Source organism: Balaenoptera ricei, chromosome 11 (assembly GCF_028023285.1).
Source record: "Balaenoptera ricei isolate mBalRic1 chromosome 11, mBalRic1.hap2, whole genome shotgun sequence".
Classification (NCBI taxonomy): domain Eukaryota; kingdom Metazoa; phylum Chordata; class Mammalia; order Artiodactyla; family Balaenopteridae; genus Balaenoptera; species Balaenoptera ricei.
Window position 1 is genome coordinate 70,518,950 of NC_082649.1, and position 27,698 is coordinate 70,546,647.

General features: G+C 52.8%; 3 protein-coding genes across 6 annotated transcripts in view; 1 reads left to right on the forward strand and 2 right to left on the reverse strand.

The window, feature by feature from the left end:
- Positions 1 to 422: 422 nt before the first annotated feature.
- Positions 423 to 12,005, reverse strand: SEMA3G (semaphorin 3G). Of its 4 annotated transcripts, none has more exons than XM_059939856.1 (16): positions 11,833 to 12,005; positions 9,906 to 10,066; positions 9,729 to 9,791; positions 9,422 to 9,541; positions 9,056 to 9,146; positions 8,811 to 8,927; positions 8,432 to 8,574; positions 8,117 to 8,231; positions 7,956 to 8,025; positions 7,531 to 7,675; positions 6,988 to 7,219; positions 6,802 to 6,893; positions 6,119 to 6,160; positions 5,155 to 5,383; positions 4,703 to 4,842; positions 423 to 3,359 (listed from the first exon to the last, which is right to left on the reverse strand). In XM_059939856.1, the coding sequence occupies exons 1-16, from the start codon at positions 11,939 to 11,941 to the stop codon at positions 2,913 to 2,915; spliced, it is 2,316 nt and encodes a 771-aa protein (XP_059795839.1). In that variant the 5' UTR covers positions 11,942 to 12,005; the 3' UTR covers positions 423 to 2,912. The 4 variants fall into 4 exon arrangements, with proteins under 4 accessions (XP_059795839.1, XP_059795838.1, XP_059795837.1 ...); XM_059939855.1 differs by having other exon boundaries at positions 423 to 3,362; XM_059939854.1 differs by lacking the exon at positions 11,833 to 12,005 and adding an exon at positions 11,029 to 11,182.
- The window catches only part of LOC132375069 (nischarin), an 88,908-nt gene continuing 72,252 nt past the window's right edge, over positions 11,043 to 27,698 (forward strand). The window contains exon 1 of the mRNA XM_059939840.1: positions 11,043 to 11,211. The gene's annotated coding sequence lies outside the window, so the exon portion shown is untranslated. The remainder of the gene's footprint in view (positions 11,212 to 27,698) is intronic.
- Positions 23,980 to 27,000, reverse strand: TNNC1 (troponin C1, slow skeletal and cardiac type). Its single transcript, XM_059937664.1, has 6 exons — positions 26,923 to 27,000; positions 25,405 to 25,435; positions 25,037 to 25,183; positions 24,642 to 24,756; positions 24,280 to 24,416; positions 23,980 to 24,192 (listed from the first exon to the last, which is right to left on the reverse strand). The coding sequence occupies exons 1-6, from the start codon at positions 26,944 to 26,946 to the stop codon at positions 24,161 to 24,163; spliced, it is 486 nt and encodes a 161-aa protein (XP_059793647.1). The 5' UTR covers positions 26,947 to 27,000; the 3' UTR covers positions 23,980 to 24,160.

The window sequence follows — 27,698 nt, forward strand, 5'->3', positions numbered from 1 at the left end:
TCTGGTGAGGTGGGGTGATGTCCCTCCCATCTTTAAAGCACCCCTGCCTTTTCCCATCTCCCTCCAGCACCAGTGGAGTCTGCTCTTTGGGCAGGAGCATGATGTCACTGGGGGAGTGGGGCTGGGGGAGAGGCGTCTCCTGCATCCTGCCCCGCAGGCCAGACTCTGGGGCTCCCCCTCCTCTGCCAAAGCTGCAGCTCCCACAGCACAGCCTGGCCCCCCAGGCAAGAGCACAGTGGTCTTAATATACGTTGGTGTGTGGCTGATGAAGACAGGCATCAGGCCAAGTGTCGCTGTCACAAAGTCAAGTGTTATTGTGAAAAAGGAGCAGGGCTGCCTACGTGCCCAGCTGCCCTTCGCCAGCATTTTTTTCCCTGGCTCAAGGTCTTACTGAAGTTCCAAGAAGTCTCAGAAGCCCGTGGGACAGGATTTTCCTAATTTAATAAGCAATCTCAGCTTCATAGGCAAAGCCCTCTGACTCCTTCCTTCCTCTGATACCCATCTCCTTCCCGTCTAGAAAATGCCACCCAGGGTGGTTTCTCCCTCCTGGAAAGGACGGGGAAAGCCCCTCATTTCCAGCTCACACAAATGGCATCAGTTAATTTAGTACAGAAATACACAGATACAATAATGGTAATAATTATGTGATATAAGTATTAACTTCATCCCTTTCCTTGCAGGTTGTGTGGAAAACCCCTGCACTATCCTCACCAGCTCTCAGGGGCGGTGACGATAAAAAGAACAATAGTAATTATGAGAAGCGTGCTTTGAAGACAGAGAAACCACAAGGCCCATCTCAACATATGAATACAAAAATAGAATTCACACATAGAAGCATTTCCAGGAGTGAATAACACACGGTACCGTGGAGGCGGCGGCGGGGTGCGGGGTACGGACCAGTAGAAGCTGTCCATAATTTTCCAAGCTCAGGTGTTCCTTGTTCAGGATTTTTAACTCCTTCTCCCTCTGTTTTCCAGAGTAACTTCCCCAGGGGACCCAGCCTAGCAGCCAGTGCAGAGCCTGGGATAGAGGGGCAGAGCTGGCTGCAGCTCTGAGACCCATTCATGGGGCTCTGCGCTGTCACCCCACCCTCTTCCATGGCCCCTCTCTCCTCCTCCCCCCACGGCCCTCCTCCTCTGCTTTTACGTGCTGACATCCCAGCCACAGCTACCCCAGGCCAGAGGCTTCCCAAAGTGCTGTCAGGTTAACCTCAGTGCTTCTGGTTCACTCACTGTGCAAAGAGGGGAAGAGGGGCATTTTTCGGACCCCAGTTCTCTAGAGGTGGTAGGGGCTGGGGGGTGGGGGGAAGGAGTGCGGGGGTGGCTCGGATAAAATCCAAGGCAGAGTCTGGGTTTGAGTTCAGTGGGGCAGGAAGCCCTGTCTTGCTTTTTTATCTGTTTTTTCCTCCTTCCTTCATCTTGGTTTTTAATGGAGGGAATCTCGAACCTGATGCTTTTGTCTCCCTCCTGTCGGTTTTGTGCGTCACTGACTTGTTCACATGCAGGCTGGGAACAACTTTTCATTTAGTCCTCCTCCTCCTCCCCCTCCTCGCTCCCCAGCCAAAGAAACACATTACTGCTGATGGCAAAAACACCTCCCTACACGCCCAGACAGATTGTGTCCTGGCCACCTGAGCCAACAGCACCCCCAAGAACCAGCAGGACTTAGAAGCTTCCCCCTACATTTTTTTTTCCCTTAAAAGAAAAAAAGGCTTCATAAATGAACCATCCGTGACAAACCCTTATTTAGCAGAAACCAAAGATCCCAGGGTGGGAAACATCTGGCTCCTGGGCTAATTGATGCCTTCTGGGGTCCTTGAGAATGCCTGCCCCTGGGTCCCACAGGCAGTCCTAGGGTCTCCCACCCTCTCCCCATCTCAAAAGCCTCAATATTCTGTGGCCCCCCCAGGCAAAGCCCTGCCCCTTGTCCTGACCACCAGCTGCAGCTTGCTCCCAGAGCTGCCACATCCCCACCCTCCCAGGCTGTGGGCCAGCTTGCATTGCCCTGGGAAAGATAGCTCACTCCTCCAACCACCCCACACTTCCCCAGCTCCCCTCTCCCTATCTCTAGTCCACAGAGATGGGGGATAACATTCTCCTAGAATTCACCCCCTCCCTGCTCATCAACATGGAGACCTTGATGGTGGGGAGGGGCAATCCCATCAGGAGGTGTGGGCATCCCAGGAAACCTGGCCTGGCCGCTCCAGGACCTGATGAAGGGATGTCAGGCTTGGAGGTCCAGACCATCCCCAGGTCCCAGAGAGCTCTAGTAGTCTATGCTTCTGTGATTCTGAGATGCAGAAGAGGGATTGTGCAGTGGCAGGGAACTACCAAGATATCAGGGCACAAAGTGTGAGGGGGTCTTGCTGTTCCACCTTCTCAGCGCCTCCACTTTCCCTCCCCACCTCAGTCAGGGTAGGTCTTCTTAGCAGTTACTAGCTTAGGGGCAACTTCCACCCTCCTCAGCTGCCTGAGGGCCCCCTGCCCAGACACCTCCTCAGCTGCACCCACACACCCAGTCTAAGGGTCACTCAGAATGGCCATTGTTCTGCAGGCTGGGTAAAAAACACCCAGCCCTCTTGCTTCCGGCACAAGTGGAAATGTGCTCTGGGGGCCTCATTCAAGAACAAATAGCAGGCCCACTGGAGTTGCCAGCAGCCCGAGGGTGCTGGCTCCAGCCTGGGACTGAGAGCACAGAGAGGGGCAGGGAACTGGCCCAGGGCACAAGGCCCTCCATCAGGCCCCAGCCTATCCTGTGGGCAGCCTGGTAGGGGTCTGGGGGCAGAGATTCCCATCTCTAAGAGGCAATCAGGCATGTTGGCCCCCTCTGCCCTAGCTGGGTGGGTGGGAGAGGCTGGGGGCTGCTGCTGGCCGCTTGGCCCATCCCGACCACCCCCTCTCCTCCTCCCTCTTCTATGTGGCCTCCACCTCCCGGGGTGTCCGATTACGCTCGGCTTGCACCCGGCTCTTTACCTTCTTGCCTAGTTCCAGCCCCACCCAGCTCTTGCCCTTGGCCTGTTTGCTGCGGCCTCGGCTGCGGGAGGGGCACCACACACGCTCACAGTACTCATCCACCCGGGGCAGGTTGGCGAAGCCGATGAGCTGCAGGATGTCCTTATACCAGGCCTTGGAGGGGGTGGAGGCCGGGCCTCCTTGGGCTGCAGGCTCCTCTGGCCTCGGCTCCCGGGGGAACAGAGTGTCAAGCTGTGCAGCCATGATCACCTCCAGAGCCAGGCGGACCACCACTTGGGAGAAGCCGTGCTCCAGCGTCATGCAGGTGTAGGTGCCCGCATCCAGGCGGTTGAGCCTGCGGAACAGCAGCCCCTGTTCCGTTTGCAGGATGCGCTCATCTGTCTTCACCTGCTGGGGGTGTGGGAGGGCGTGAGGGCGCCTGGAGCAGGGCCTGCACCATCAACTTCTCTGCCCCTGCTTTTCCAAATTTGCCATCTCAGGGCTCATTCTCCACTTCCCAGCAGCTTGGCCGGCTCAGCCTCCTCGACCGTGAGCTAATTGCAGGCAGGGACTCACCTTCCCATAATCCAGGACAGGGCCTTCTCAAAGATTTGACTGACTGGTTTCTCCCCTACTCAGAGCTCTGGATCCCCTGTCTTGGCCTTGGGGGGCCCTGGCACATATTCCCAGGGAACAGAGGGTTAAAAAGTATTTATGGGCTTTTACTCAGGGGGGCTATACCCCCAGACCCAGGACAAGAACTCCCCTCCACTCTACACACACACACACACACACACACACACACACACACACACACACACACACAGCCCTCCCTGTCTTGGTCTGCACTGCCCACTCCCCCCCACAGTGCAGGGCCCACAGCCCCATCACAGTGTAGGAGGTGGAACACGGTTCCGATCCAGCCCCGTCTCTGGCCTGGACCCTGTCTGGGCTTTAGTCCGCACATGTGTACTTTGAGGCAGCACTGCTTGGGTGGTGAGTGTTGTGTAACTCCATCTCTTCGCTCCCCTGCCCCTTCCCCCCTGGGGGAGACTTCTCAGTGCCCAGCCCAACAGCTGGCCCAAGGCTGGCCTTCCCCAGTTCTCAAGCTGGAAGGAGAGCCCCTCCTGTAATCAACCCACTCCCTCCTCTTCCCTACCCGTGGGAGCGGCTTGCGAATGGTTCTTCACCCTGCCCCCACCCACACCCAGCCTCAGGCCCCAGACTGAAGCCATCTCTGGGCTTGACAGACTTTTCTGGATGGGGGAGGAGAGGGCCTAGGCAGACAGCTGGACTCCAGGGAGGACGTGTGGGACCAGGCAGTGTGTGAGTGTGTGTGTGTGTGGTGGAGGTGTGTGTTCAAAGGCCAGTGATCAGGGGCCCAGGCCTAAGGCAGAGGAGGACCAAGAACCCCTGGGGAAGAGACCCCTTTGAAGATGAGCCATATGTGTAAGCATGGGGGCCTTCCTGACCAGCTTAGACCCCTTCCCTCTCTTCTAAATCTGCTACCGCGCTCTCAGACAGAGCCCAGCTCAGTGCCCAGGAGTTTGTGGGCCCCCTGTCACTGGAGAAGTTCTACCACATCTGGCCTGGGTGTTCCCAGATGGCAGGAACAGGGGCACCTCCTTCTAGGCACCCCAGGGGCTTTAATACATACTTTTCTTAAGTTGATCTTGGCAAGTTCCCCCCAGAGTTCATGGAGGGGTGTGACCTCAGGACACAGGCAGGCTGGAGCCAGGGTCCTCGCTCACCTGGTCAGGCCTCTCGTCCCCTGGTCTCTGTAAGAACCAGTGCACAGTGGCCTGGGGGGACTTGGGCAGGCACTCCAGGAAGGTGCTGTTGTGCTCTGTGCCGTAGACTGTGGTGGTCGCCACGAGTCCCGCAGTCTCTTCTGGAAGGATTTGGAGGTGGGCTCAGCTCAGGAACTATAGGACCCCTGGGACCACCCACTGACTCCCTCAGTCCAGGAGCTCCCATGAATGCGACAGGGACCTAGGTGTCTACTGATCCCTAAGCCGCTCACTCTGCCCAAAGACCCTAACCCATATGCTGACAGGAGCTGCCCACATAGGGAAATTGAGGACTGCCTGTTACTACAAGAACGGCCTGAGGCCATACTTCACAGGGGTCAAGCCCAGGCCACAGGGGTGAGTGGGGGCCCTGTGAGAGCCCAGCTGGCGCCCCCATGCCCGCCGCCACTCACCCTCCTGGCTCTGGCCCAGGCACTGCAGGGCAGGGTTGCCATGCCGGATGTCCTGCCGGCGGAACCGGCGCTTGCTGGTGCCGGGCCGGTAGCGGGTACAGGAGGCACCATCCCAGGCACAGTACGGGTCCCGGGCCAGGCAGCACTCTGCACAGGCACTGCCGTAAGTCTCACACTGGTGCAGCTGCAGCCGGGCCACGCCCAGCCTCGAGCCCACGTACAGCATTTGCTGGGAGGGACATAGGCAGAGCCCGAGGTGAGCCTGTGCTCTGCCTAGAAGCAGCTAGGCTCTCAGCTCCCTTGGCTTTCCTGAGACCCCTGACATTCGCAAGAGTCTTCCAGAACCTCTTGAGTGCATTCCCAGAAGAAAAAATGTTTATCACCCACCTGATCTACATCAGATCCTATGCTAGGACGTGGAGGGAATGGGGCACACCTGGGGTCTTTTCTCTAAGGGGCTTCTCCAGACCCTCCCGGCAGCAGACCTTTGCCCTCTACCCCAGTGGCCTTTATCCTGTCTTGCCCCTGACTTTGGAGGTGAGCTCTGCTTTAAGCAATCCCAGTACAAAAGTCAAGATTTACCCAAAGATGAACTGGGGCAGATGAACTTGGGGAGATTTTGCCACTTGCAAAAGGACACACAGCAGGCCTCTAAAATCTATTTGATTTAAAATCTGGATCTTGTTTTCAAGCACGTTTTTGTCTCCCCTGAGGAACTGGCCTTTGTGGATCTCCCCTTATCTGAACACATGCTCACTTACTCCGGGCCTCCCGCTCCCGCTGGTTTCATGCATGGGAATCTCAGCTCCCAGCTGAACTCTAAACCCTCATTGCAGGGCTTAATCAGGCAGCCCCAGGGCCTGCTGTGACTCAACTTTCCATGAGACAACAAGAGTGCTCAGGGAAACTTCAGGAGACAGGTGGAGAGGAAAGAGGAGTGGGGAGAGATGGCAGCTACTCTTACCCTTTTGACGGAGATCTCCATCTCAGTGATGGGTGTTGGCACCTGGGAAAGAAGCAAGACCTCCCCTGCATCCCTGTTTTCAGCCTCTTCCAGACTCTGGGTGGAAACCATCTTTTTCCCAGGTCAGTGCACTCCCTGGCAACTAAGGCCAGACAGTCTCTCCTACGTTAGAAAGGTCCTCTCTCCCTGGCTGGCCTCCAAGGCTTGGCTACAAGCACAAAGCTCTGGTGTCCCCTCCCACAGTCCTGTTCCCCAGCAATGAGGCAGCTGTCCCAAATCACCCATCCCATGTGGGGAAGCACAACAGTTCCCCAAACACAGATGATCCCCTGTCTGACTCTATAGAGGGGTCAACAGAACCCCTTGGGGAGTTGGGGTGTCAGCCGCCCCTCACTGCAACTTGAACGTGGCAGGGCTTTGTCAAGGGGTGATCGCCTTGGCCATCCCTCACTGGGCCCCCCAACTCTCAGCTCACAGACTGCATCTCCAGGCCCTGCAGTCATTTAGAAGCATCGGCAAGGCCTCTGCAGTAGTGAGCGTCATCACTTTCACTCCCCACTGGCCGCAGGTTCAGTACAGCAGGCCCATCTCCCTCCTGCACTTTGCTCCTGCTTTCTCCTAGCCAGGCCTAGATGCAGGGACGGGGCTTGAGGGGACCCTTCCCATCAGTTCTCCCCACTCACCTTAAACACCTGGAGCTCCTCCAGAACCACCTCCTCAGGTTCAGCAGGGCCCCCCACCTGGAGGGCAATGACCTTGAGCACGGAGCCTGAGTCTGGGGCAGGGGAGGAGGGGTCAGTGGGAGAGGAAGGGGCAGCATAGGTCCTCACACACCTCCCCTGCCCGGCCACCCCACTCAGCCCACCCACCAGTCCCCAGGAAGATGACATCATAGGTCCCGTCCTCTGCCTCCACGCGGTCCACCACGATCTGACGCAACTGCTGGGCCAGGTGGGTTTTGACGAGGACAGGGCGACCCCGCCGAGGACGCACGGGCCGGAACATGAGTGGGTGGGCTCGGGCAAACTGCAGCACCTCATCCGGGTAGTCCTTGGTGCTGCCAAAGGGTCGTCCTGGCTGTGCGGTCATCTTGCTGGGGCACTGTGGGCAGCGGCAAAGGGAGTGCCTGAAGCTTCCTGTCACATTCCCCACCCCAGTCTGTTTCTAGGCTCCACTGGCTGGGCACGCCAACCTCAGAGGGACCGCTTGTGGACCCTTCACGCTGTAGGAGAGACTCCTTAGTGTGGTCTGGGCCCTGCTCCCATCCTCACCCCACCCAGCCCAGCTGCTCTGGAGCCCCAGCTCAGCCGCTGCCTTGGGGCCACACGCAGACACAGGCCTGTCCTCAGGCAGAGCCCCTCCTGGCATCTACTCAGCCCTCTTCCCTGCCCTGTTCCCAGGCAGATACTCACCACACCAGGACGGGGAAAGGGTACCTTGCCCGCATAGGGGCCCCACTGGTGCTGGGGACCATCTTGGTGGGCAAAGGGCCCCTTGAAGACCTCCCAGATATCAGCCATGTGGTACACGCAGACGGCATAGCCCTGGAACACAGCACTGCCAAGGGCGGACAGGGACAGTCAGGCCAGGGGGGCTGTCGGAGGCGGGAAGGGGGCAGCCTGGCTCCACGGGGAGGAGAGAGGATGATGGTGCCTGCGGTCGGCGGAGACCAGAAGACGAGGACGCCCAGGCAGAGAGCACAGCCACGCAGTCACCGAGTCAGGGGCAGGGACGGGGACCCATGGCGAGGCCGGACGTGAAGGCAGGGGCTCAGCAGGGGAGGCTGCAGTGCAGAGACGGGGCCAGGGCTGGAGGGGAGGGGAGGCCGTGTGCCCACCTGACCGTGCTGAACAGAGCGTACACCTCCAGGCTCTTCCCTGCATTGGGCCACAGCAGGAACACGTCCTCTGGAGACAGAAGGCCACGACCAATGCCTGCCACTCACTGGCTCTGAGCCCTCCCCAGCCCTCACCCAGCCTGCCCTGGCCATGCCCTTACCCAGCTGGTCAAAGTGGGTCTCGGCACCTCCAGGGCCAGGCACGGAGCAGAGCAGCCTGGCCTTGAGGAAGGTGCTCCATTTGCTCACCAGCACCCGCTGGCCGCCTGCGTCATTCTGGGGAGTGGGGGCCAGTCAGCCTTGGGTCCCAAGGACAGGCCCCTCCTCCTGTTCCTCCACCCTCACCCTTGTGGGGGAGGCATGGATGTCGGCTCCACACCCTTGCCTCGGTTTGCCTACTGCTGCGGTTTGGGACGGGTCTGGGAAGGCACACACGGCCAGGATGTGAACCTCACTGTCCCTGCCACAGCTCTCACCACGCAGACGCGGCCCACGCGGCTGATGACACGGCCCGGGCCTCCATCAGGTGAAGGGACTGTCTCCGAGAAGAAGAAGTACACCTTGTCATCGTCCTGGTCGGAGTTGTCAGGGATCCGGGTGGCCATCACAAACCTGGGGTCTGTGAGGTAACAGGGTGAAGCTGGTGGGGGCCTCACGGGGGAGGAACAGGGTGGGGGGTGAGCCAGTGAGGAGGGGAAGAGGTGCAGGGACCCCACTGGAGGCCGGAGTCCCAGGCAGTGGAGTGGGGATGGGCTGCCCCTCTGGTCCCCACTCCAGCGTCAGCTCTCCCACCTCCCTGCCAGTGCCAGGGGCAGACCCCAGCCAGCCTCGCCCTCAGCAGACCCCTGGGCTCACCGTGCAGGAGGTTCTGGTCAGAGTCAGAACGCAAGGCCGGTCGGGGACCCCCACTTCGGAAGATCATGGCTTCACGCCCCAGGAAGTCAGCATTGAGGCCCGTGTACAGCTCCCCTCCTAGGGTGAGGGTAGGGGGCAGAGTCAGAGGAGGAGGGCCAGGCCCTGTACCCAGACCCCATCCCTTCCCAGTGACGTCGGCCGGCTCCCACCCTTGTCATGCCCTCCCTGGCCTGGGCATCACCCACCTACAAAGGTGCTGGCGAAGGGACGGCTGGGCTCGTGTGGGCACCTCCCCCGCCCACTTTCCACACTGCGGGGCTCCAGACGGAGCACATGCTGGGGAGAGGGAGGGAGGGAGGGAGGGAGAGACGTCACCTAGGAAAGCAGACCCAGCCCCGACCCGGGCAGCGGCCATCGCGTGCGGCTGGAGAGTGGGGGTGGGCGGAAGGCGCCCTCATTCAGGACCTTGCCGGCAGGGTCAGCTCCCTGGCACAAAGGTGCCTTTCAGGCTCTGACCCCTCTGCCCTGACCCAGGCTCAATGGGGAGCGTTCAGACAACAGGGAGGAAATGTCACTGCTTCCCAGTCCCTTGCGGGGCCGCCCCGGCTCACCTCTCCACGATGCCCAACGGCAATGAGGGCGCAGGTTGGCTGGAAGGCACCAGTGCCACACGCCAGCAGGTGGGTCCGGTTGTGGGGCTGCAGCACCCGCACAAAGTTGGCACACTCCACCTAGGGGGCGGGGGGATGGGGGGATGATCTAGGGCGGGGGGTAGATTCTTCAGCACCGTCAGGAGCCTTCAAGATCTGCTTCAAGTGGCCCCAGAACAGGCAGCAGGGGAGCAGCCCCAGGCTCTCCTGGGGGTCAGGGACTGGGTGTTGGTCATGGTGGGGGGCAGGCACTCCCGACATCACTCACCGAAGGATCTCTTCCCTTGCGAACACACTCCTCCCTTTGTCCTGGCTGCGGTGGCCACAGCACCTGAAACACAGCCTGTGTGACCCCTGACCTCACAGCCTCAGTTGACCCAGCTGGCCTCCCATCTGGAGTTGCCCAGCTCTCAGACAGAGCCGCTTCCCGGTCAGTCCAGCTCACCTCCCGGGGATCCAGCCATGCCTGGTCCAGCCGCAGAGAGTAGATGGCATCGCGGCCGCCCAGAAACAGGCGGTCCCGGTACTCGTCCAGGTAGAGGGCCCGGAGGTCCAGGGAGCCCCGGGGACCCAGAAAGACGGCAGAGCGGTTGGCAGAAAGGAGGTCTAGGAGGGAGGGAGGGAGGGAGGGGGTCAGGGCCTGCTGCTCAGCCCACTTCTCTAGCCAATCTGTGGAGGTGGAGGGTCCCAGCTGTGCATTCACCGTCCCCACCCCGACTCACATCTGGAAAATGTTTCCATGCAAGGGGTGCTGGAGGGCTTCAGGGAAATGACTCCTGGGGGTGGGTGGGACAGGGGGCTCTGAGCCCCCCACCCAGCCCAGCCCACCCAGGGGCCTGCCCCCTACACCTTCACTCCGTGGCCCCCTGGTATTCAGTTAACATCTCCTTCCCCCTGGCCCATCTGTGCTCTACCCAGTCCCTAGGGAAGATGGCCCCACTGGCAGAACTTATGGCAGCAAGCTGGGTGAAGTGCTGGGAGAGCCTGGAGGAAGGGTGGGTGGTCTGAGCAGCGTGCAAGGCTGACTCAGTGGGACAAGCAGATGGACAGGGGAGAGCGTTCCATCAGAGGGAGCACCTGGCTAAGGCCTGGGTGTGGGAGATGCCAGGTATGGCCAGGTGGATCTCTAGGCTCTGGTCCAGGGATATGGCTAAAGAGGGTTTTCTCTTCCATAGACGCTGCCCACCCAGGTCCCAGGGATGGGGGTGGCTCTCTGGGGATGATGATCCCAGGAGGTGGGGATCCTGAAGTAGGTCCTTGGGGTCCAGCTAGGTAGCTGGAGATGATGGGTGGGCAAGGGCAGAGCAGCAGGATGTGGTGGGAAGGGGCGATGGCCACCATTGGGAAGGTGAGGTATCCAAGCCCAAAAGGTCATCCTCTCTATCACCAAACTCATTAACAGCCTCTTCCAGGAAGCCCTCCATGCCTGACAGTACTTTGGAGGAGATTTGCCCTATTTGGACCTTTTCTTGTAGCCGGACTTAGCCCAAAGCCACAGCTCCCAGGGAAGGACCACATTCCACAACCCCCGGCCCCCCCACCCCCGCCCTGACTCCCTTCAGACTCGCCAGAGTGGAGCCATGTCTCCCGCCTCCGACTCTCCAGAGAAGGCCTGGGTCTCCCTCCTCGGACTGGGGTTCCTGGGGGAAGGTGATCACCCCTCTGGTTTCCCCAGGAAGAAGAATCTGTGGAGAGCCTCTGTCTCATCTGATTTAGAAGAGGCCTGTGCCAGCTGCAGCACAACATATCAGGTTAGATCTGCAGAGGAGCCTCCTGGGCCAGGATGGGCAAAGAAGGGAGGCTACAAAGAGCCTCGTGGATGGAGGGGAAGAGGAAAGGCCAGCATTGCAAAGTGGGCTGCAAGAGGCAGGAGGGGGAACAGGGCTGTGGGCATAGGGTGAGGGACCCCACTGCAGGGCGGACGAGAGGGACAGGATGCTGCCCTCTTCCCCACTGTCTGCCCTGGGCAAGGGGCCCAGCTGAGAGCAGACAGATACTCCAGACCTGCCATCTCTGACCCCTCCCCATCTCTCTCTGCCCATCTCTACTGAGGTCTCTCTCCTTTTCTCAGCAGTCCCCTCAGTTTCTCCCCCAGTGTGTCTCTGTCTCTCCCACCTCCACCCTGGCCATGTCTTCCAGGACCTGTCCCCCTCCCCCTGCCTTTCTCCCAGGCTCCTGCCTCTGGCGGCCAGCCGGGAGCACATGCCAGGGAGTGACTGTAAAGCCCTTCCCACAGGCTGTGCTGGGAGTGACTGCATCCCTCCTGCTGTCAGAACAGACTGCCCTGGGCTGGCTGGGGTCCCACAGCTAGGGCATGGCAGGGTCCAGGGCTCCCAGGGACACACACACAAGCAGGGTGCGCACTGCCCTACCTCGGTAGGAGAGCCGCAGGCGGGGCACGCTGGGGCCAGGGCTGAGGCTGCCGCCGCGGAGCAGGAGGCCCCACAGGAGGCAGCAGATGGCCCAGGCTGAGGGGGCCATGCTGGGGAACCGGGACACCAAGCTGCTTGTAGAGCTGCCCTGGGTCCTGCCGCTGCCGCTGGTTGTAGTTTGCTCCGTTGCCGCCAGGCCTGCCACTTATAAGGCAACAGCTCCACCCCGTCCCAGGCCAGGAAGGCGGGGAGGAAGAGGGAGGGAGCAAGTGCCCTGCCATCCACCTGCAGCCTCTCATTCCACCTCGGCTGATGCCTCTGTGTCAGAGTAGCTGACACCTTGAGCGAGAATCCTGGTGCTTCCAGGATTCTAGAAACTCCTGCAAGTTACCAGCCCGGGCCTTCAGATGGTGCTCAGGAAACTTGGGGGCATCAGAGAATGAAGGACGTGGCCCAGACCACACAGCAGCCTGAGAACAGGTCTTGCTCAGTCCTGCCCCTTCCTGGGACCCTCTCTTGCTTCTCAGGCTCCTGAGGGTACTGGGACCCCACCTCCCTTCCTATCTCATTCCTGAAAGAGAAACAGCTCAGTCTCTGAGTCAGCGTGAGAAGGACCCAGGGACCTGGATCCCTGTCTCCCTGTCCCCATCTCCCCTCAAAATATACATGCCTCTTGACCTGGGATTGGGCAAAGTGCTACTCAGGGAGGCCACCTTGCCTCTGGATTCCCTGAAGAACCTTGGCCAAGGCCTTTCCCTCTCTGGGTCTCAGTCTCCTCCTTCCAGAGCCAGGGGACCAGCCACCTTAGGTGTAACAGGCTCTATAAACTGGTGAGGGGTGCTTGTGCAGCAGCTGCCATGATGGTGATCATATCCTGGGCCCTTGGAGGGGTGGAGCTCCTCTGTGTCCATCTCCCTGGGGAGATGTTTCAGCCTAGTAGCCCGGGCTGGGGGCCAGTGTCTGGCTGGAGATTGAGCCAGACAGCCCCTCAACCAGCATGTGGCCATCAGCTATGGGTGGGAGGCCCAACAACTCCTCAACCTGCCAGCTCACCCTGGGGATCTAAGCTCAGCCAGCCCCCAGCTGTGACTGCAGGGGAGGTCTGGGTCTACTGGAACAGGATGCGGGGGCAGCCCATTCCACACTGCAGAAAAGCAGCCTGTGGCAGGGGCTAAACTTATTGTGTGGCCTCGAGCAGGTCCTCTTCCTCTCTGGGTCTGGGAAGGGGGTAAGGATCTTCTGTAAAGATCTCTGCTTGCAGGGAATTCCCTGGCAGTCCAGTGGTTAGGACTCTGCAGGACTCTGTGCTTTCACTGCCAAGGGCCTGGGTTCCATCCCTGGTTGGGGAACTAAGATTCCACGAGCCGCGTGGCACAGCTAAAAAAAAAAACCAACAACATTAAGATCTCTGCTTGCTGGTTGCAGGTGGGAAAAAACCCCAAGTGTGCCCTTGGTGTCTGGGATCAATGGGCCCAGCCACAGACATCTTGTGCCATCTAATGGACAAACTAGGAACTGCAGGAGGTCCCACAGCTGCCGGCTGTCTCAGGCCCTGTGATGGGCAGCAGGGCCACACAGCAGAAACCACACCCTCTTAGGACAGCAGGCAGTAACCAGGCAACCTTAATAGAAAGAGGCAGGGGCAGTGGGAGATGCTCCAGTGATTGCTTCTTTTTAAAAATTTATAAAATTTATTTATTATTTTTTCCTAAGTATAGTTGATTTACAATATTGTGTTAGTTTCAGATGTACAGCAAAGTGATTTGGAGATATATATATATATATATATATATATATATATATATATACATCCTTTTTCAGATCCTTTTCCATTGTAGATTACTACAACATATTGAATATAGTTCCCTGTGCTATACAGTAAATCCTTTTTGTTTATATATAGTAGTGTGTATCCCATACTCCTAATTTATCCCTCCCCCTTTCCCCTTTGGTAACCATAATTTTATTTTCTATGTCTGTGAGTCTGTTTCTATTTTGTAAATAAGTTCCTTTGTATTATTTTTTACATTCCACATATAAGTATTATCATTATTGTTTATCCTGCTCTGTCTGACTTAACTTCACTCACTACGATCATCTCTAGGTCCATCCATGTTGCTGCAAATGGCAATATTTCACTCTTTTTTATGGCTGAGTAATACTCCATTGTGCATATATATACATATATATGTATATATATGCCACATTTTCTTTATCCATTCATCTATCAACGGACATTTAGGTTGCTTCCATGTCTTGGTTATTGTAAGCAGTGCTGCTATGAACTCTGAGGTGCATGTGTGTTTTCTGTTTTCTTTTAATTTTTTTATGTTTATTTTTTATTTATTTATTTATTCTTATTAGTCATCCATTTTGTACACATCAGTGTATACATGTCAATCCCAATCTCCCAATTCATCCCACCACCACCACCAGCCCCCGCTGCTTTCCCCCCTTGGTGTCCATACGTTTGTTCTCTACTTCTGTGTCTCAATTTCTGCTCTGCAAACCGGTTCATCTGTACCATTTTCTAGGTTCCACCTATTTGTGTTAATATATGATATTTGTTTTTCTCTTTCTGACTTACTTCATTTTGTATGACAGTCTCTAGATGCATCCACGTCTCTACAAATGACCCAATTTTGTTCCCTGTTATGGCTGAGTAATATTCCATTGTATATATGTACCACATCTTCTTTATCCATTCACCTGTCGATGGGCATTTAGGTTGCTTCCATGACCTGGCTATTGTAAATAGTGCTGCAATGAACATTGGGGTGCATGTGTCTTTTGGAATTATGGTTTCCTCTGGGTATATGCCCAGTAGTGGGATTGGTGGGTCATATGGTAATTCTATTTTTAGTTCTTTAAGGAACCTCCATACTGTTCTCCATAGTGGCTGTATCCATTTACATTCCCACCAACAGTGTAAGAGGGTTCCCTTTTCTCCACACCCTCTCCAGCATTTGTTGTTTGTAGATTTTCTGATGATGCCCATTCTAACTGGTGTGATACCTCATTGTAGTTTTGATTTGCATTTCTCTAATAATTAGTGATGTTGAGCAGCTTTTCATGTGCTTCTTGGCCATCTGTATGTCCTCTTTGGAGAAATGTCTATTTAGGTCTTCTGCCCATTTTTTGATTGGGTTGTCTGTTTTTTTAATATTGAGCTGCATGAACTGTTTATATATTTTGGAGATTAATCCTTTGTCCGTTGATTCATTTGCAAATATTTTCTCCCATTCTGAGGGTTGTCTTTTAGTCTTGTTTGTAGTTTTCTTTGCTTTGCAAAAGCTTTTAAGTTTCATTAGGTCCCATTTGTTTATTTTTGTTTTTATTTCCATTACTCTAGGAGGTGGATCAAAAAAGATCTTGCTGTGATTTATGTCAGAGTGTTCTTCCTATGTTTTCCTCTAAGAGTTTTATAGTGTCTGGTCTTACATTTAGGTCTTTAATCCATTTTGAGTTTGTTTTTGTGTATGGTGTTAGGGAGTGTTCTAATTTCATTCTTTTACATGTAGCTGTCCAGTTTTCCCAGCACCACTTATTGAAGAGACTGTCTTTTCTCCATTGTATATCCTTGCCTCCTTTTTCATAGATTAGTTAACCATAGGTGCGTGGGTTTATCTCTGGGCTTTCTATCCTGTTCCATTGATCTATATTTCTGTTTTTGTACCAGTACCATATTGTCTTGACTACTGTAGCTTTGTAGTATAGTCTGAAGTCAGGGAGTCTGATTCCTCCAGCTCCGTTTTTTTCCCTCAAGACTGCTTTGGCTATTTGGGGTCTTTTGTGTCTCCAAACAAACTTTAAGATTTTTTGTTCTAGTTCTGTAAAAAGTGCCATTGGTAATTTGATAGGGATTGCATTGAATCTGTAGATTGCTTTGGGTAGTAGAGTCATTTTCACAATATTGATTCTTCCAATCCAAGAACATGGTATATCTCTCCATCTGTTGGTATCATCTTTAATTTCTTTCAACAGTGTCTTATAGCTTTCTGCATACAGGTCTTTTGTCTCCCTAGGTAGGTTTATTCCTAGGTATTTTATTCTTTTTGTTGCAGTGGTAAATGGGAGTGTTTCCTTAATTTCTCTTTCAGAGTTTTCATCATTAGTGTATAGGAATGCAAGAGATTTCTGTGCATTAATTTTGTATCCTGCAACTTTACCAAATTCATTGATTAGCTCTAGTAGTTTTCTGGTGGCATCTTTAGGATACTCTATGTATAGTATCATGTCATCTGCAAACAGTGGCCATTTTACTTCTTCTTTTCCAATTTGTATTCCTTTTATTTCTTTTTCTTCTCTGATTGCCGTGGCTAGGACTTCCAAAACTACGTTGAATAATAGTGGTGAGAGTGGACGTCCTTCTCTTGTTCCTGATCTTAGAGGAAACGGTTTTCAGTTTTTCACCATTGAGAACGATGTGTGCTGTGGGTTTGTCGTATATGGCCTTTATTATGTTGAGGTAGGTTCCCTCTATGCCCACTTTCTGGAGAATTTTTATCATAAATGGGTGTTGAATTTTGTCAAAAGCTTTTACTGCATCTTTTGAGATGATCATATGGTTTTTATTCTTCAATTTGTTAATATGGTGTATCACATTGATTGATTTGCGTATATTGAAGAATCCTTGCATCCCTGGGATAAATCCCACTTGATCATGGTGTGTGATCCTTTTAATGTGTTGTTGGATTCTGTTTGCTAGTATTTTGTTGAGGATTTTTGCATCTATATTCATCAGTGATATTGGTCTGTAATTTTCTTTTTTTGTAGTGTCTTTGTCTGGTTTTGGTATCAGGGTGATGGTGGCCTCATAGAACGAGTTTGGGAGTGTTCCTTCCTCTGCAATTTTTTGGAAGAGTTTGAGAAGGATGGGTGTTAGCTCTTCTCTAAATGTTTGATAGAATTCACCTGTGAAGCCATCTGGTCCTGGACTTTTGTTTGTTGGAAGATTTTAAATCACAGTTTCAATTTCATTACTTGTGATTAGTCTGTTCATATTTTCTATTTCTTCCTGGTTCAGTCTTGGAAGGTTATACCTTTCTAAGAATTTGTCCATTTCTTCCAGGTTGTCCATTTTATTGGCATAGAGTTGCTTGTAGTAGTCTCTTAGGATGCTGTGTATTTCTGCCGTGTCTGTTGTAACTTCTCCTTCTTCATTTCTAATTTTATTGATTTGAGTCCTCTCCCTCTTTTTCTTGATGAGTCTGGCTAATGGTTTATCAATTTTGTTTATCTTCTCAAAGAACCAGCTTTTAGTTTTATTGATCTTTGCTATTGTTTTCTTTGTTTCTATTTCATTTATTTTTGCTCTGATCTTTATGATTTCTTTCCTTCTGCTAACTTTGGGTTTTGTTTGTTCTTCTTTCTCTAGTTCCTTTAGATGTAAGGTTAGATTGTTTATTTGAGATTTTTCTTGTTTCTTGAGGTAGGCTTGTATAGCTATAAACTTCCCTCTTAGAACTGCTTTTGCTGCATCCCATAGGTTTTGGATCATCGTGTTTTCATTGTCATTTGTCTCTAATTATTTTTTGATTTCCTCTTTGATTTCTTCAGTGATCTCTTGGTTATTTAGTAACGTATTGTTTAGCCTCCATGTATTTGTGATTTTTACATTTTTTTCCCCTGTAATTCATTTCTAATCTCATAGCGTTGTGGTCAGAAAAGATGCTTGATATGATTTCAATTTTCTTAAATTTACCGAGGCTTGATTTGTGACCCAAGATGTGATCTATCCTGGAGAATGTTCCGTGCGCACTTGAGAAGAAAGTGTAATCTGCTGTTTTTGGATGGAATGTCCTATAAATATCAATTAAATCTATCTGGCCTGTTGTGTCATTTAAAGCTTGTGTTTCCTTATTAATTTTCTGTTTGGTTGATCTGTCCATTGGTGTAAGTGAGGTGTTAAAGTCCTCCACTATTATTGTGTTACTGTCGATTTCCTCTTTTAGAGCTGTTAGCAGTTGCCTTATGTATTGAGGTACTCCTATGTTGGGTGCATATATATTTATAATTGTTATATCTTCTTCTTGGATTGATCCCTTGATCATTATGTAGTGTCCTTCCTTGTCTCTTGTAACATTCTTTATTTTAAAGTCTATTTTATGTGATATGAGTATTGCTACTCCAGCTTTCTTTTGATTTCCATTTGCATGGAATATCTTTTTCCATCCCCTCACTTTCAGTCTGTATGTGTCCCTAGGTCTGAAGTGGGTCTCTTGTAGACAGCATATATATGGGTCTTGTTTTTGTATCCATTCAGCAAGCCTGTGTCTTTTGGTTGGAGCATTTAATCCATTCACGTTTAAGGTAATGATCGATATGTATGTTCCTATGACCATTTTCTTAATTGTTTTGAGTTTGTTTTTGTAGGTCCTTTTCTTCTCTTGTGTTTCCCACTTAGAGAAGTTCCTTAAGCATTTGTTGTAAAGCTGGTTTTGTGGTGCTGAATTCTCTTAGCTTTTGCTTGTCTGTAAAGCTTCTGATTTCTCCATTGAATCTGAATGAGATCCTTGCCGGGTAGAGTAATCTTGGTTGTAGGTTCTTCCCTTTCATCACTTTAAGTATATCATGCCACTCCCTTCTGGCTTGTAGAGTTTTTGCTGAGAAATCAGCTGTTAACCTTATGGGAGTTCCCTTGTATGTTTTTTGTCATTTTTCCCTTGCTGCTTTCAGTAATTGTTCTTTGTCTTTAATTTTTGTCAATTTGATTACTATGTGTCTCGGTGTGTTTCTCCTTGAGTGTATCCTGTATGGGACTCTCTGCACTTCCTGGACTTGGGTGGCTGTTTCCTTTCCCATGTTAGGGAAGTTTTCAACTATAATCTCTTCAAATATTTTCTCGGGTCCTTTCTCTCTTCTCCTTCTGGGACCCCTATAATGCGAATCTGGTTGCATTTAATGTTGTCCCAGAGGTCTCTTAGGCTGTCTTCATTTCTTTTTATTCTTTTTTCTTTATCCTGTTCTGCAGCAGTGAATTCCACCATTCTGTCTTCCAGGTCACTTATCTGTTCTTCTGCCTCAGTTATTCATCTACTGATTCCTTCTAGTGTATTTTTCATTTCAGTTATTGTATTGTTCATCTCTGTTTGTTTGTTCTTTAATTCTTCTAGATCTTTGTTAAACATTTCTTGCATCTTCTCGATCTTTGCCTTCATTTTTTTCCCAAGGTCCTGGATCACCTTCACTATCATTATTCTGAATTCTTTTTCTGGAAGATTGCCTATCTCCACTTCATTTAGTTGTTTTTCTGGGGTTTTATCTTGTTCCTTCATCTGCCTTTTCACCTTGTCTATCTTTCTGTGAATGTGGTTTTTGTTCCACAGGCTGCTGGATTGTAGTTCTTCTTGCTTCTGCTGTCTGCCCTCTGGTGGATGAGGCTATCTGCATGTGTTTTCAAATTAGTTTTCCATCTTTTCCAGATATATGCCCAGGATTGGGATTGCTGGATCATATGGTAACTATTTTTAGTTTTTTAAGGAACCTCCATACTATTTTCCATAGTGGCTGCACCAATTTACATTTCCACCAACAGTGTAGAAGAGTTCCCTTTTCTTCACACCCTCTCCAGCATTTATTATTTGTAGACTTAAAAAAATTTTTTTGTTGTTGTTGGAGTATAGCTGATTTACAATGTTGTGTTAGTTTCTGCTGTACAGAAACTACCACTTATACATATATCCACTCATTTTTAGATTCTTTTCCCATATAGGTCATTACAGAGTATTGAGAAGAGTTCTCTTTGCTATACAGTAGGTCCTCATTAGTTATCTATTTTATATATAGTAATGTGTATATGTCAACCCCAATCTCCCAGTTTATCCATCCCCCATCCCACTTTTCCCCTGGTAACCATAAGTTTGTTTTCTACATCTGTGACTCTATTTCTGTTTTGTAAGTAAGTTCATTTGTACCATTTTTTTAGATTCGCCCTATAAGTGATATCATATGATATTTGTCTTTCTCTGTCTGACTTACTTAACTATGACAATCTCTGGGTTCATCCATGTTGCTGCAAATGGCATTATTTCGTTCTTTTTTATGGCTGAGTAATATTCCATTGTATACATGTACCACTATTTGTAGACTTTTAATGATGGCCATTCTGACCAGTGCGAGGTGGTAACTCATTGTAGTTTTGATTTTCATTTCTCTAATAATTAGTGATGTTTCGCATCTTTTCATGTGCCTGTTTGGCCATCCATATGTCTTCCTCAGAGAAATTTCTATTTAGGTCTCCTGCCCATTTAAAAAAAAATATTTTATTTTATTATTATTTTTAAATTTATTTAATTTATTTATTTTAGGCTGCATTGGGTTTTTATAGTGCACGGGCTTTCTCTAGCTGTGGAGAGTGGGGGCTACTCTTCATTGTGGTGTGCGGGCTTCTCATTGCGGTGGCTTCTCTTGTTGCGGAGCATGGCCTCTAGGCATGCGGGCTTCAGTAGTTGTGGCACGTGGGCTCAGTAGTTGTGGCTCGCAGGCTCTAGAGCACAGGCTCAGTAGTTGTGGCGCACGGGCTTAGCTGCTCCACGGCATGTGGGATCTTCCCGGACCAGGGTTCAAACCCATGTCACCTGCATTGGCAGGCAGATTCCTAACCACTGCGCCACCAGGGAAGCCCCGTCTGCCCATTTTTTTTTAAAAATATGAAATGAAATTTTATTTTCTCCCGATCTCTAGAGATAAAGTGGCACCACTTCAAGAGAGACACAATTCAATCATTTAAAACTCCAGTCTTAATCTAGCATCACTCTGTAATAGTACAATTCTTCCTGGGGGTAAACGGAAGCATGTTTTAAGGTTCCAGCTTATAATTATTTTACCACTAGAAGCATAACCATATTTCGAAAACCTGGTGTTTACTGTTCTGATCTATTTGCTTCACTCCCAACCATCAGTGGGTTCCCAGTTAGAGTGATGAGCCTGGAAGGAAATGAAGGCCTTTCTAAGAACTAATAAAAGACCATCTCTTCTGCAAGTAGTGTTTATATTATGTTTGCCATTGTTTGCTGGAAGACACTCTAGGAACTGCCTATTTTTTGATTTTTTTTTTTTTTTTATATTGAGTCGTAAGAGCTATTTGTATACTTTGGAAATTAAGCCCTTGTTGGTCGTGTCATTTGCAAATTTTTTCTCCCAGTCCATAGGTTGTCTTTTTGTTTTATTTATGGTTTCCTTTGCTGTGCAAATGCTTATAAATTTGATTAGGTCCCATTTGTTTATTTTTTTAAAATGTTTATTTATTTTGCTGCGCCAGGTCTTAGTTGCGGCATGCGGGCTCTTAGTTGCGGTCTGCAATTTCCTGACCAGGGATCAAACCCAGGCCCCCTGCACCGGGAGCGCAGAGTCTTAACCACTGGACCACCAGGGAAGTCCCCCCATTTGTTTATTTTTGCTTTTATTTCTTTTGCCCTGGGAGACTGATTTGAGAAAATATTGCTACTATTTATGTCAGAGAATGTTTTGCCTATGTTCTCTTCTAGGAGTTTTATGGTGTCATGGCTTATTTTTAAGTCTTTAAGCCATTTTGAGTTTATTGTTGTGTTTGGTGTGAGGGAGTGTTCTAACTTCATTGATTTACATGCATCCAGTGCTTGCTTCTGGTGGAGGAAATCAAGGGGGGCTTCATGGAGGAAGCACTATCTAGGCAAAGGATGACACAGCCCAGAAGAAATGGAGAGGACTGAACAGAGCAAAACAGTCAGAACTGGGTGATGCATGTAGGGGAGCGCAATGGCATGTGCTAGTGGGAACTTGTCAGCCCTTGGCTGTATACAAGTGTGATGTGTACTGTCGTGCACCATGCGCCCCCAGGTGGGCATATAAAGGGTCACAGCCCAGCTTCTCCTAGCTAGAATTCTGGGGTGGAAATGCCTGGAAGGAATGGATGCCCTCGGTCCCTCCTCCACCAACCTAATTCTGGAACAGAGATATTGGGAAAATCTCACAGGATTTCCTACCTGTGGACTCCTTCTTTAAGGCACCAGCCGCCGCCCCCCTTATACTTTGTAGCTGGCCCAGTCATCCTCCTGTTTTGTTCACAGAGGGCTGGACTCTTGGGGCTTTCCTTTTCTCCTTCCCTGATCCCGTCAGCATCCCATACCCCCTGGGAGCCCCTGGCCTCTGCAGTCCTTGTCCTCCTCCCCCCACCTCAGCCACCCATCCTCCAAGTCACCACCAATGAGGATGTGACCTTCATCATCTCCATTCAGAACATTCCTCCTCTGATACCACCTTGTGCTCAGCATCCCCCCTGCCACAATTCTTCCCTCCCTGCCTCAAGCCCCCCTTTCTCCTTGCCCAGTTTGGGTCCAGTCCCAGAGCTATAACCAGGCCCTTGACACACTCCTGGAGACCCTAGCTGCTCACCCTCTGCAGCTCTACTCCACATCTTGCTTTAACCCTTCTCCAGCTTCACTAGGTTGCTCCCATCAGCATACAGGCCACTCCCTGACCCACCTTCTTAAATGAACTTCCTCGAACTCCACATCTCCCCTCAGCTCCAGCTCAACTCTCTGTTCCCTGAGCCCTTGCAAAACTTCACCAGTATTGTCCACACTTGCCGTCTCCCCTTTACCTTGCCTCACTCCTTTGGCCCTTTTTAGTTGAGCTCCCATCCCACCATTCCAGTGAAACCGTTGTGTCCAGGTGGCCAAGGCCTCGGGGCCTCCAACTTCCCCAGCTCCAGGGCCATCAGCTGTCTTCAATGCCTCCTTCCTTCCCTCCTGGGTCCTTGGGCCCTTTGCTCACCGAGGGTCTCTCCTACCCCACCAGCCTCATCTCCTCTCCGGTCCCCATTCTAGCACTATGTTGGTTTCCTCACTGCACTCATCTCCCTCTTTGTCTTCCTGAGTTGACTATAAATTCCACAAAATTAGGGACTGGGCCTCGCTCTGAAGGGTCCCAGCATTCAGCCAGCACTGGACACATAGTAGGGGTGTGACTAAACCCTGGAATGGTACACTGGCTCGTGGTGCCACCCAATGTAGCCTTGCCTCCTCTCTTGAGATGTCATTCCTGGGTGTACATGTAGGTCCTTGAGTTTTCCAGCTCCCGAGGGCAGGACTGAGGGGACCCCTCTCCTCTCCCCGACCCCCGCTCTCTACAGGAACCAGGCAGCTCTGGCCTCCACTGAGGCATCTTCAGAATTCCAAGACTGTCTCTGGAATGCTGGGCCTCTCTGGGGAACGCCAAGTCTGGGGCACAGGTGGGGAGGCTGTGGAGTGGCTGGGCAGAGTACGGACAGCTGCTGACCTTCTGGCTGGAGCCTAGGCGCTGTGGCAGCTGTCCCTCTTGCAAGCACCACTGCTGACACCTCCACTTCCTTGCAGCCCCCCATCTACCCAAGGTCAGTTTCACTGTTCTGGCTGTAGCTCTGGCCTGGGTGCCCCCAGTAAGCAGAGAGCCACAAGACCCCATGCCTCCATTCCCTGCCAGGGAGGGAAAGTGGGTTGCTGGAGCCGTGAGGTTCATGGGAACTGGAAATCATGCCCATCAGGATCTGTTCCATCAGACAGAGTCCTCGGCTGGGAGCCAGGTGGCTCTACTCTCCCCCAGACTCACTGGATGAACTTGACAGGCCCCTGAATCTCTCTGGGCCCCAGGGTCCTTACCTGTCAAATGGGCAAGGGGAGTAGACGATATGCCCCTTGGTCCCGGGGAGTCAGCGTCGCCGGCAGGAAATCCAGGTGAGCGGGCAGATAGACTGGAGCCACGGGCCCGCTGAGCCCCCACAGTGCCCTGCTTCTTCCCAACCAGAAGCGAGAGGGAGCCGTGGCAGCCATGCCAAGTGGCATCCAGGGCCTAGCCTGGTGCTGAGTGACTGCCCTCTCCAAGTATAGGACCCCTTGGCTGCCAACTGGCTGACTAAAGCCATGGCCCCCAGGAGCCTGTGAAATGCAGATTCCTGGGCCACCACAGACTCCAGGTGTGGAATTGCTGGAGACGGGGCCTGGGTACCAGCAGTTATAGAAGGGAGCCAGGTGGGTATGGAGCGTGGTAGTCTCTGATCTAACCTAACCCCTCCTGCAGAAGGTGGTGTGCAAGGGTGGTTAGAGCACAGGTTCTGGGACAGGGACAGAAACGGTCAGGACAGGAATGGACCCTAGTGAAGATTAGGGAATGAAAGCCAGACACCAGGCCTCCAGGGAGCAGGGCTTTATTTGCATTCCCTAGGACAGGGCTGGGGGAGGTAGTCAGGGAGGGCCCGTGGTCAAGGACACACCCAAGTTCACATCCTGGGGACCCTAGCCCCCTGCCCCTAACCCCGGGGCCCGGCTGGAGTTGGAAGGTGGCACAGGCAGCTCTGGGAGAAGGTCGGTGTCTACTCCACCCCCTTCATGAATTCCAGGAACTCTGTGAGAGAGGGGCAGGCATAGGTCAGAGGTCAGGGCTGGGCTGGGCAGGGCATGGGCAGTGGGGATTCAGCGCACCCCTACTCACCGTCATAGTCAATGCGGCCATCGTTGTTCTTGTCACCATCCTTCATGAGCTCCTCAATGTCGTCCTCTGTGATGGTCTCACCGGTAGCCTGAAGCATGATCTTCAGCTCCTCCAGGTCGATGTAGCCGTCAGCGTTTCTGCCAGTTGGGTGAGGGGGGCCTCAGAGCCCATGGTAGGGGCAGGGAGAGGGGAAGAGGCAGCCCTGCTCAAGACCCCGGGAAGTAAGGAAGGGCCACTGGGAGATGGGGCATCTCATCCCGCATTGCACAGAACGGGAGACTGAGGCCTCGAGGTCACAAGACTGTCCCCCTCTGCCCAGCTCTGCTAGGGTCAGGGTCAGAGGTCAAGGGTCACACACTCACTTGTCAAACATGCGGAAGAGGTCAGAAAGCTCCTCCTCAGACTTTCCTTTGCTGTCATCCTTCATGCACCGAACCATCATGACCAAGAACTCATCAAAGTCCACTGTGCCACTGCCTGAGGGGGTGGGCAGCACAGCCATTAGAGAGCAACGGTCAGAATGGCTGGCACTGCCCTTGACACTAGACCCCACTGTTCTCACTGCATCCTCATAGCAACTCTGTGTGACGAGTGTGGTCATTGTGCCCATTTTATAGATGATACGGCCAAGGCTCAGAGAGGCTAAACAGCTCTTTTAAGGGCACAGAGTAATAAGTGGCAGAGCCAGGATGCAGGTCCCCAGAGAGTTGGGGGCACTATGGGCCTGGGGCTGGGGCGGGGGGGCAAAGGGGCTCACCATCCTCATCCACCTCGTCAATCATCTCCTGCAGCTCCTCAGGTGTGGGGTTCTGCCCCAGCATCCTCATCACTTTGCCCAGCTCCTTGGTGCTGATGCAGCCATCCTCAGCGCCCAGCACGAAGATGTCAAAGGCTGCCTTGAACTCTGCGTCCAATAGGAGAGGAGGGGAGACAGAGCAGCCAGGGCTCAGCAGCCAAGAACCTGGAAGGCCAGACCCCTAGGGCCACCTGCTAACCTGCCCACTTCCCTCTGAGACCTCTGAGGTCACAGGGAGAGGGACCCCAGCCTCTGGCCTCCAGCCTGGGGTCCTCATGCTCCCCCAGCACAGCTCTGCTGTTCCCCCACATGCATGTTGGGGTACTCACCATTTTTCTGCTCTTCTGTCAGCTGCTCTACCTAGAGAGGAAAAGAGGTCTCAGGACCCAGGCTCAGGCCTTAACTGCTGTCGAGGAAACCAACCCATTCCACAGGTGGGAAGACTGAAGCCCGGAAGACGCAGGCCATTCCCAGGTCACAGAGCAGAGGCCTCAGTTCTCCCTCCTAGTCCCCAGAATCCTGAGGTGACCCAGCTGGCCTCACTGAGACTGGGCTCAGGACCAGGGTGACAGGTGGGCACCCCCTCCAGGACTAAGGTGACCCTGAGTAACAATAGTCAGTGACCACTCAACGCCCTTTCGCCCCCACCCCCCACCGAAACCCAAGCTGGGTGGCCTGAGAGACAGCTGTCCCTCAGGTTGGAACAATAAAACCAGTGTGGGGGTGGGCAAAGCCGCCCACTGTAACCTGACCGGGGTGGCCACTGGGCTATTTTTAACATGGGACAAAGTTAAACCTGGTGATTGTTCTGGGGACTCTGGCATGCAGGGGTGGGGCAGCGTTATCTGGCCCCCTGGCCTGCTGGTGCCTCAGGAGCCAAAATTAGTCCCTGGCCCTGCCAGGCCTTGTATGGGCACAGGGTGGAGGGCTGGTGTTCCCCCCCCAGCTCCACGGACTCCTGCAGGATAGGCAGGGGCACCCCTATAGCCAGCCATAGCCCTTCCCTGCCCAGGAATGGGGCCACATTTCCCAGGGCTGAGGGAGGGGTTCCCTTGTGGACAGCTGTCTGTGTCAAATGTCCTTGTCTCTGTGCTGGGGGTAGGTCAGCAACACGCCCCCTCCAGAGATAGAATAGCATCTGAAGCCCTTCAGTGGCCCCAGCAGGGACTTGGGGTGACCACCCGCTAGCCCTTACCCCTGGCTAAGCCACTGAGCCCTGAGCCTGCCAGGCCGGATGGGGGCTGGGGCCCCAGTGCTCTGCTCCTTCTTCCCAGTCCCTCCCTCCCTGCCTCAAACTTCAAAGCCCCTTCTCCAGCTCAGGATTCTGGCTCTGCAGCCCCCTTCTCACAACCCCTGTCCCACCCTCCACAGCATCTTCAGCCAGTCAAGGGGACTGGAGGGGGTGGGGGATTTGGGAGTGTGTGAGAAGCAGAATGTGAGGGACAGAGATGGGGGGCAGGGAAACAGCGACAGAGCCACAGAGGAAGAGCCTAGGAGGAACAAAGAGACAGAAAGAGACTGGGAAAGCGACCAGAGACACCAACGCAGAGAGATGTGGCCTGGAGACAATGACACAGACTATAGACATTTGGAGACAGGTCTAGACGTGATGCGAAAGCTTCGACATCCTCCTCCACCACCCTGCACAGCTCCCGCAGACCCTAAACTCACCCCTTCCACAACCGGGAACACCAGACCCACCGTCCCCTTGAAGGCCTGGGCTGAAAGTATGTGGGTCCTCTCCTGGGTCCCCACCACCTCCTGGGGGTGACCTTGCACCCCATCCCGAGCTGAATGAGCCCCCAGTGGGCCCACCCACCCCAGCCCTGCCCAGACCCATCCCTCACCGCAGCCTTGTAGATGTCATCCATACTGGCGGCTCACAGGGCAGGCTGCTGGGGTTGCCAGCAGCCCTGGGCTTAAATAGCCCTGCCCCATCTCATTCCCCGCCCAGCCCACCCCTGCCTGCAGTATCCTCCACTCCCTCCCCCCGGCTCTGGTGATCTCACACTGGCCTGAGTCCTGTGTCCTCTGCCCAGGGCAAGGAGCCGATGAAGGGCTACAAGGAGCAGGTCTCTTTTCCTCTGTCCCCCATTCCCCCAGGGGACTCTCTGGAAAGGTTTTAATGAGTGAAAACGTGAGCCCAGGACAGGACAGGAGCTGCAATGTAGTGGGCCTCAGGCCAGGCCCCTATACACGTTAGCTCAACTCCTATCCAACCAGGGAGGCGGGTGAGGCTCCTGGGGGGGTGGCGACTTGCTCAAGGTCTGTCTGACTTGGTAGCTCCCGCCTTAAGTTAAACCTCTCTGGAGTAGGGGCAGCAGCATGCAAGAAGAGGCTGCGAGTGTAGGACCGTGCCAAGAGAAGCCTCGAATGCCAAGCTCAGAGTATGGTGCTATGGAACTGGTGGAGAAGGAAGGCACTGACCTACCTCAGGAGAGTGTGGTCTGGAGCCCTTCTGCCAAGGGTGCCAGAGGAGCCATGCCCAAGACCGCTCATCTCCCCAGGGAGAAAAGTACTAGCTCTAGGCTTGACTGCACTCAATCAGTCATTCAGCAAATATTGATACACCAACACATGCCCCATCTGTGTAAGACTCTCCCCCTCCAGTTCCGTTACCACC

What these genes read in the sequence shown, in the direction of transcription:
- SEMA3G (XM_059939853.1), bottom strand. Translation starts at nt 11,167, where the DNA reads ATGAGACAGAGGCTCTCCACAGATTCTTCTTCCTGGGGAAACCAGAGG. An exon ending in GGAGACATGGCTCCACTCTG is followed by an intron (nt 10,067 to 11,028) that starts GCGAGTCTGAAG and finishes CCTCCCTCCTAG; the next exon opens with ACCTCCTTTCTGCCAACCGC. An exon ending in GACCCACTTTGACCAGCTGG is followed by an intron (nt 8,026 to 8,116) that starts GTAAGGGCATGG and finishes TTCTGTCTCCAG; the next exon opens with AGGACGTGTTCCTGCTGTGG.
- TNNC1 (XM_059937664.1), bottom strand. Translation starts at nt 26,946, where the DNA reads ATGGATGACATCTACAAGGCTGCG. An exon ending in GACAGAAGAGCAGAAAAATG is followed by an intron (nt 25,184 to 25,404) that starts GTGAGTACCCCA and finishes TATTGGACGCAG; the next exon opens with AGTTCAAGGCAGCCTTTGAC. An exon ending in CTCTTCCGCATGTTTGACAA is followed by an intron (nt 24,417 to 24,641) that starts GTGAGTGTGTGA and finishes CCCAACTGGCAG; the next exon opens with AAACGCTGACGGCTACATCG.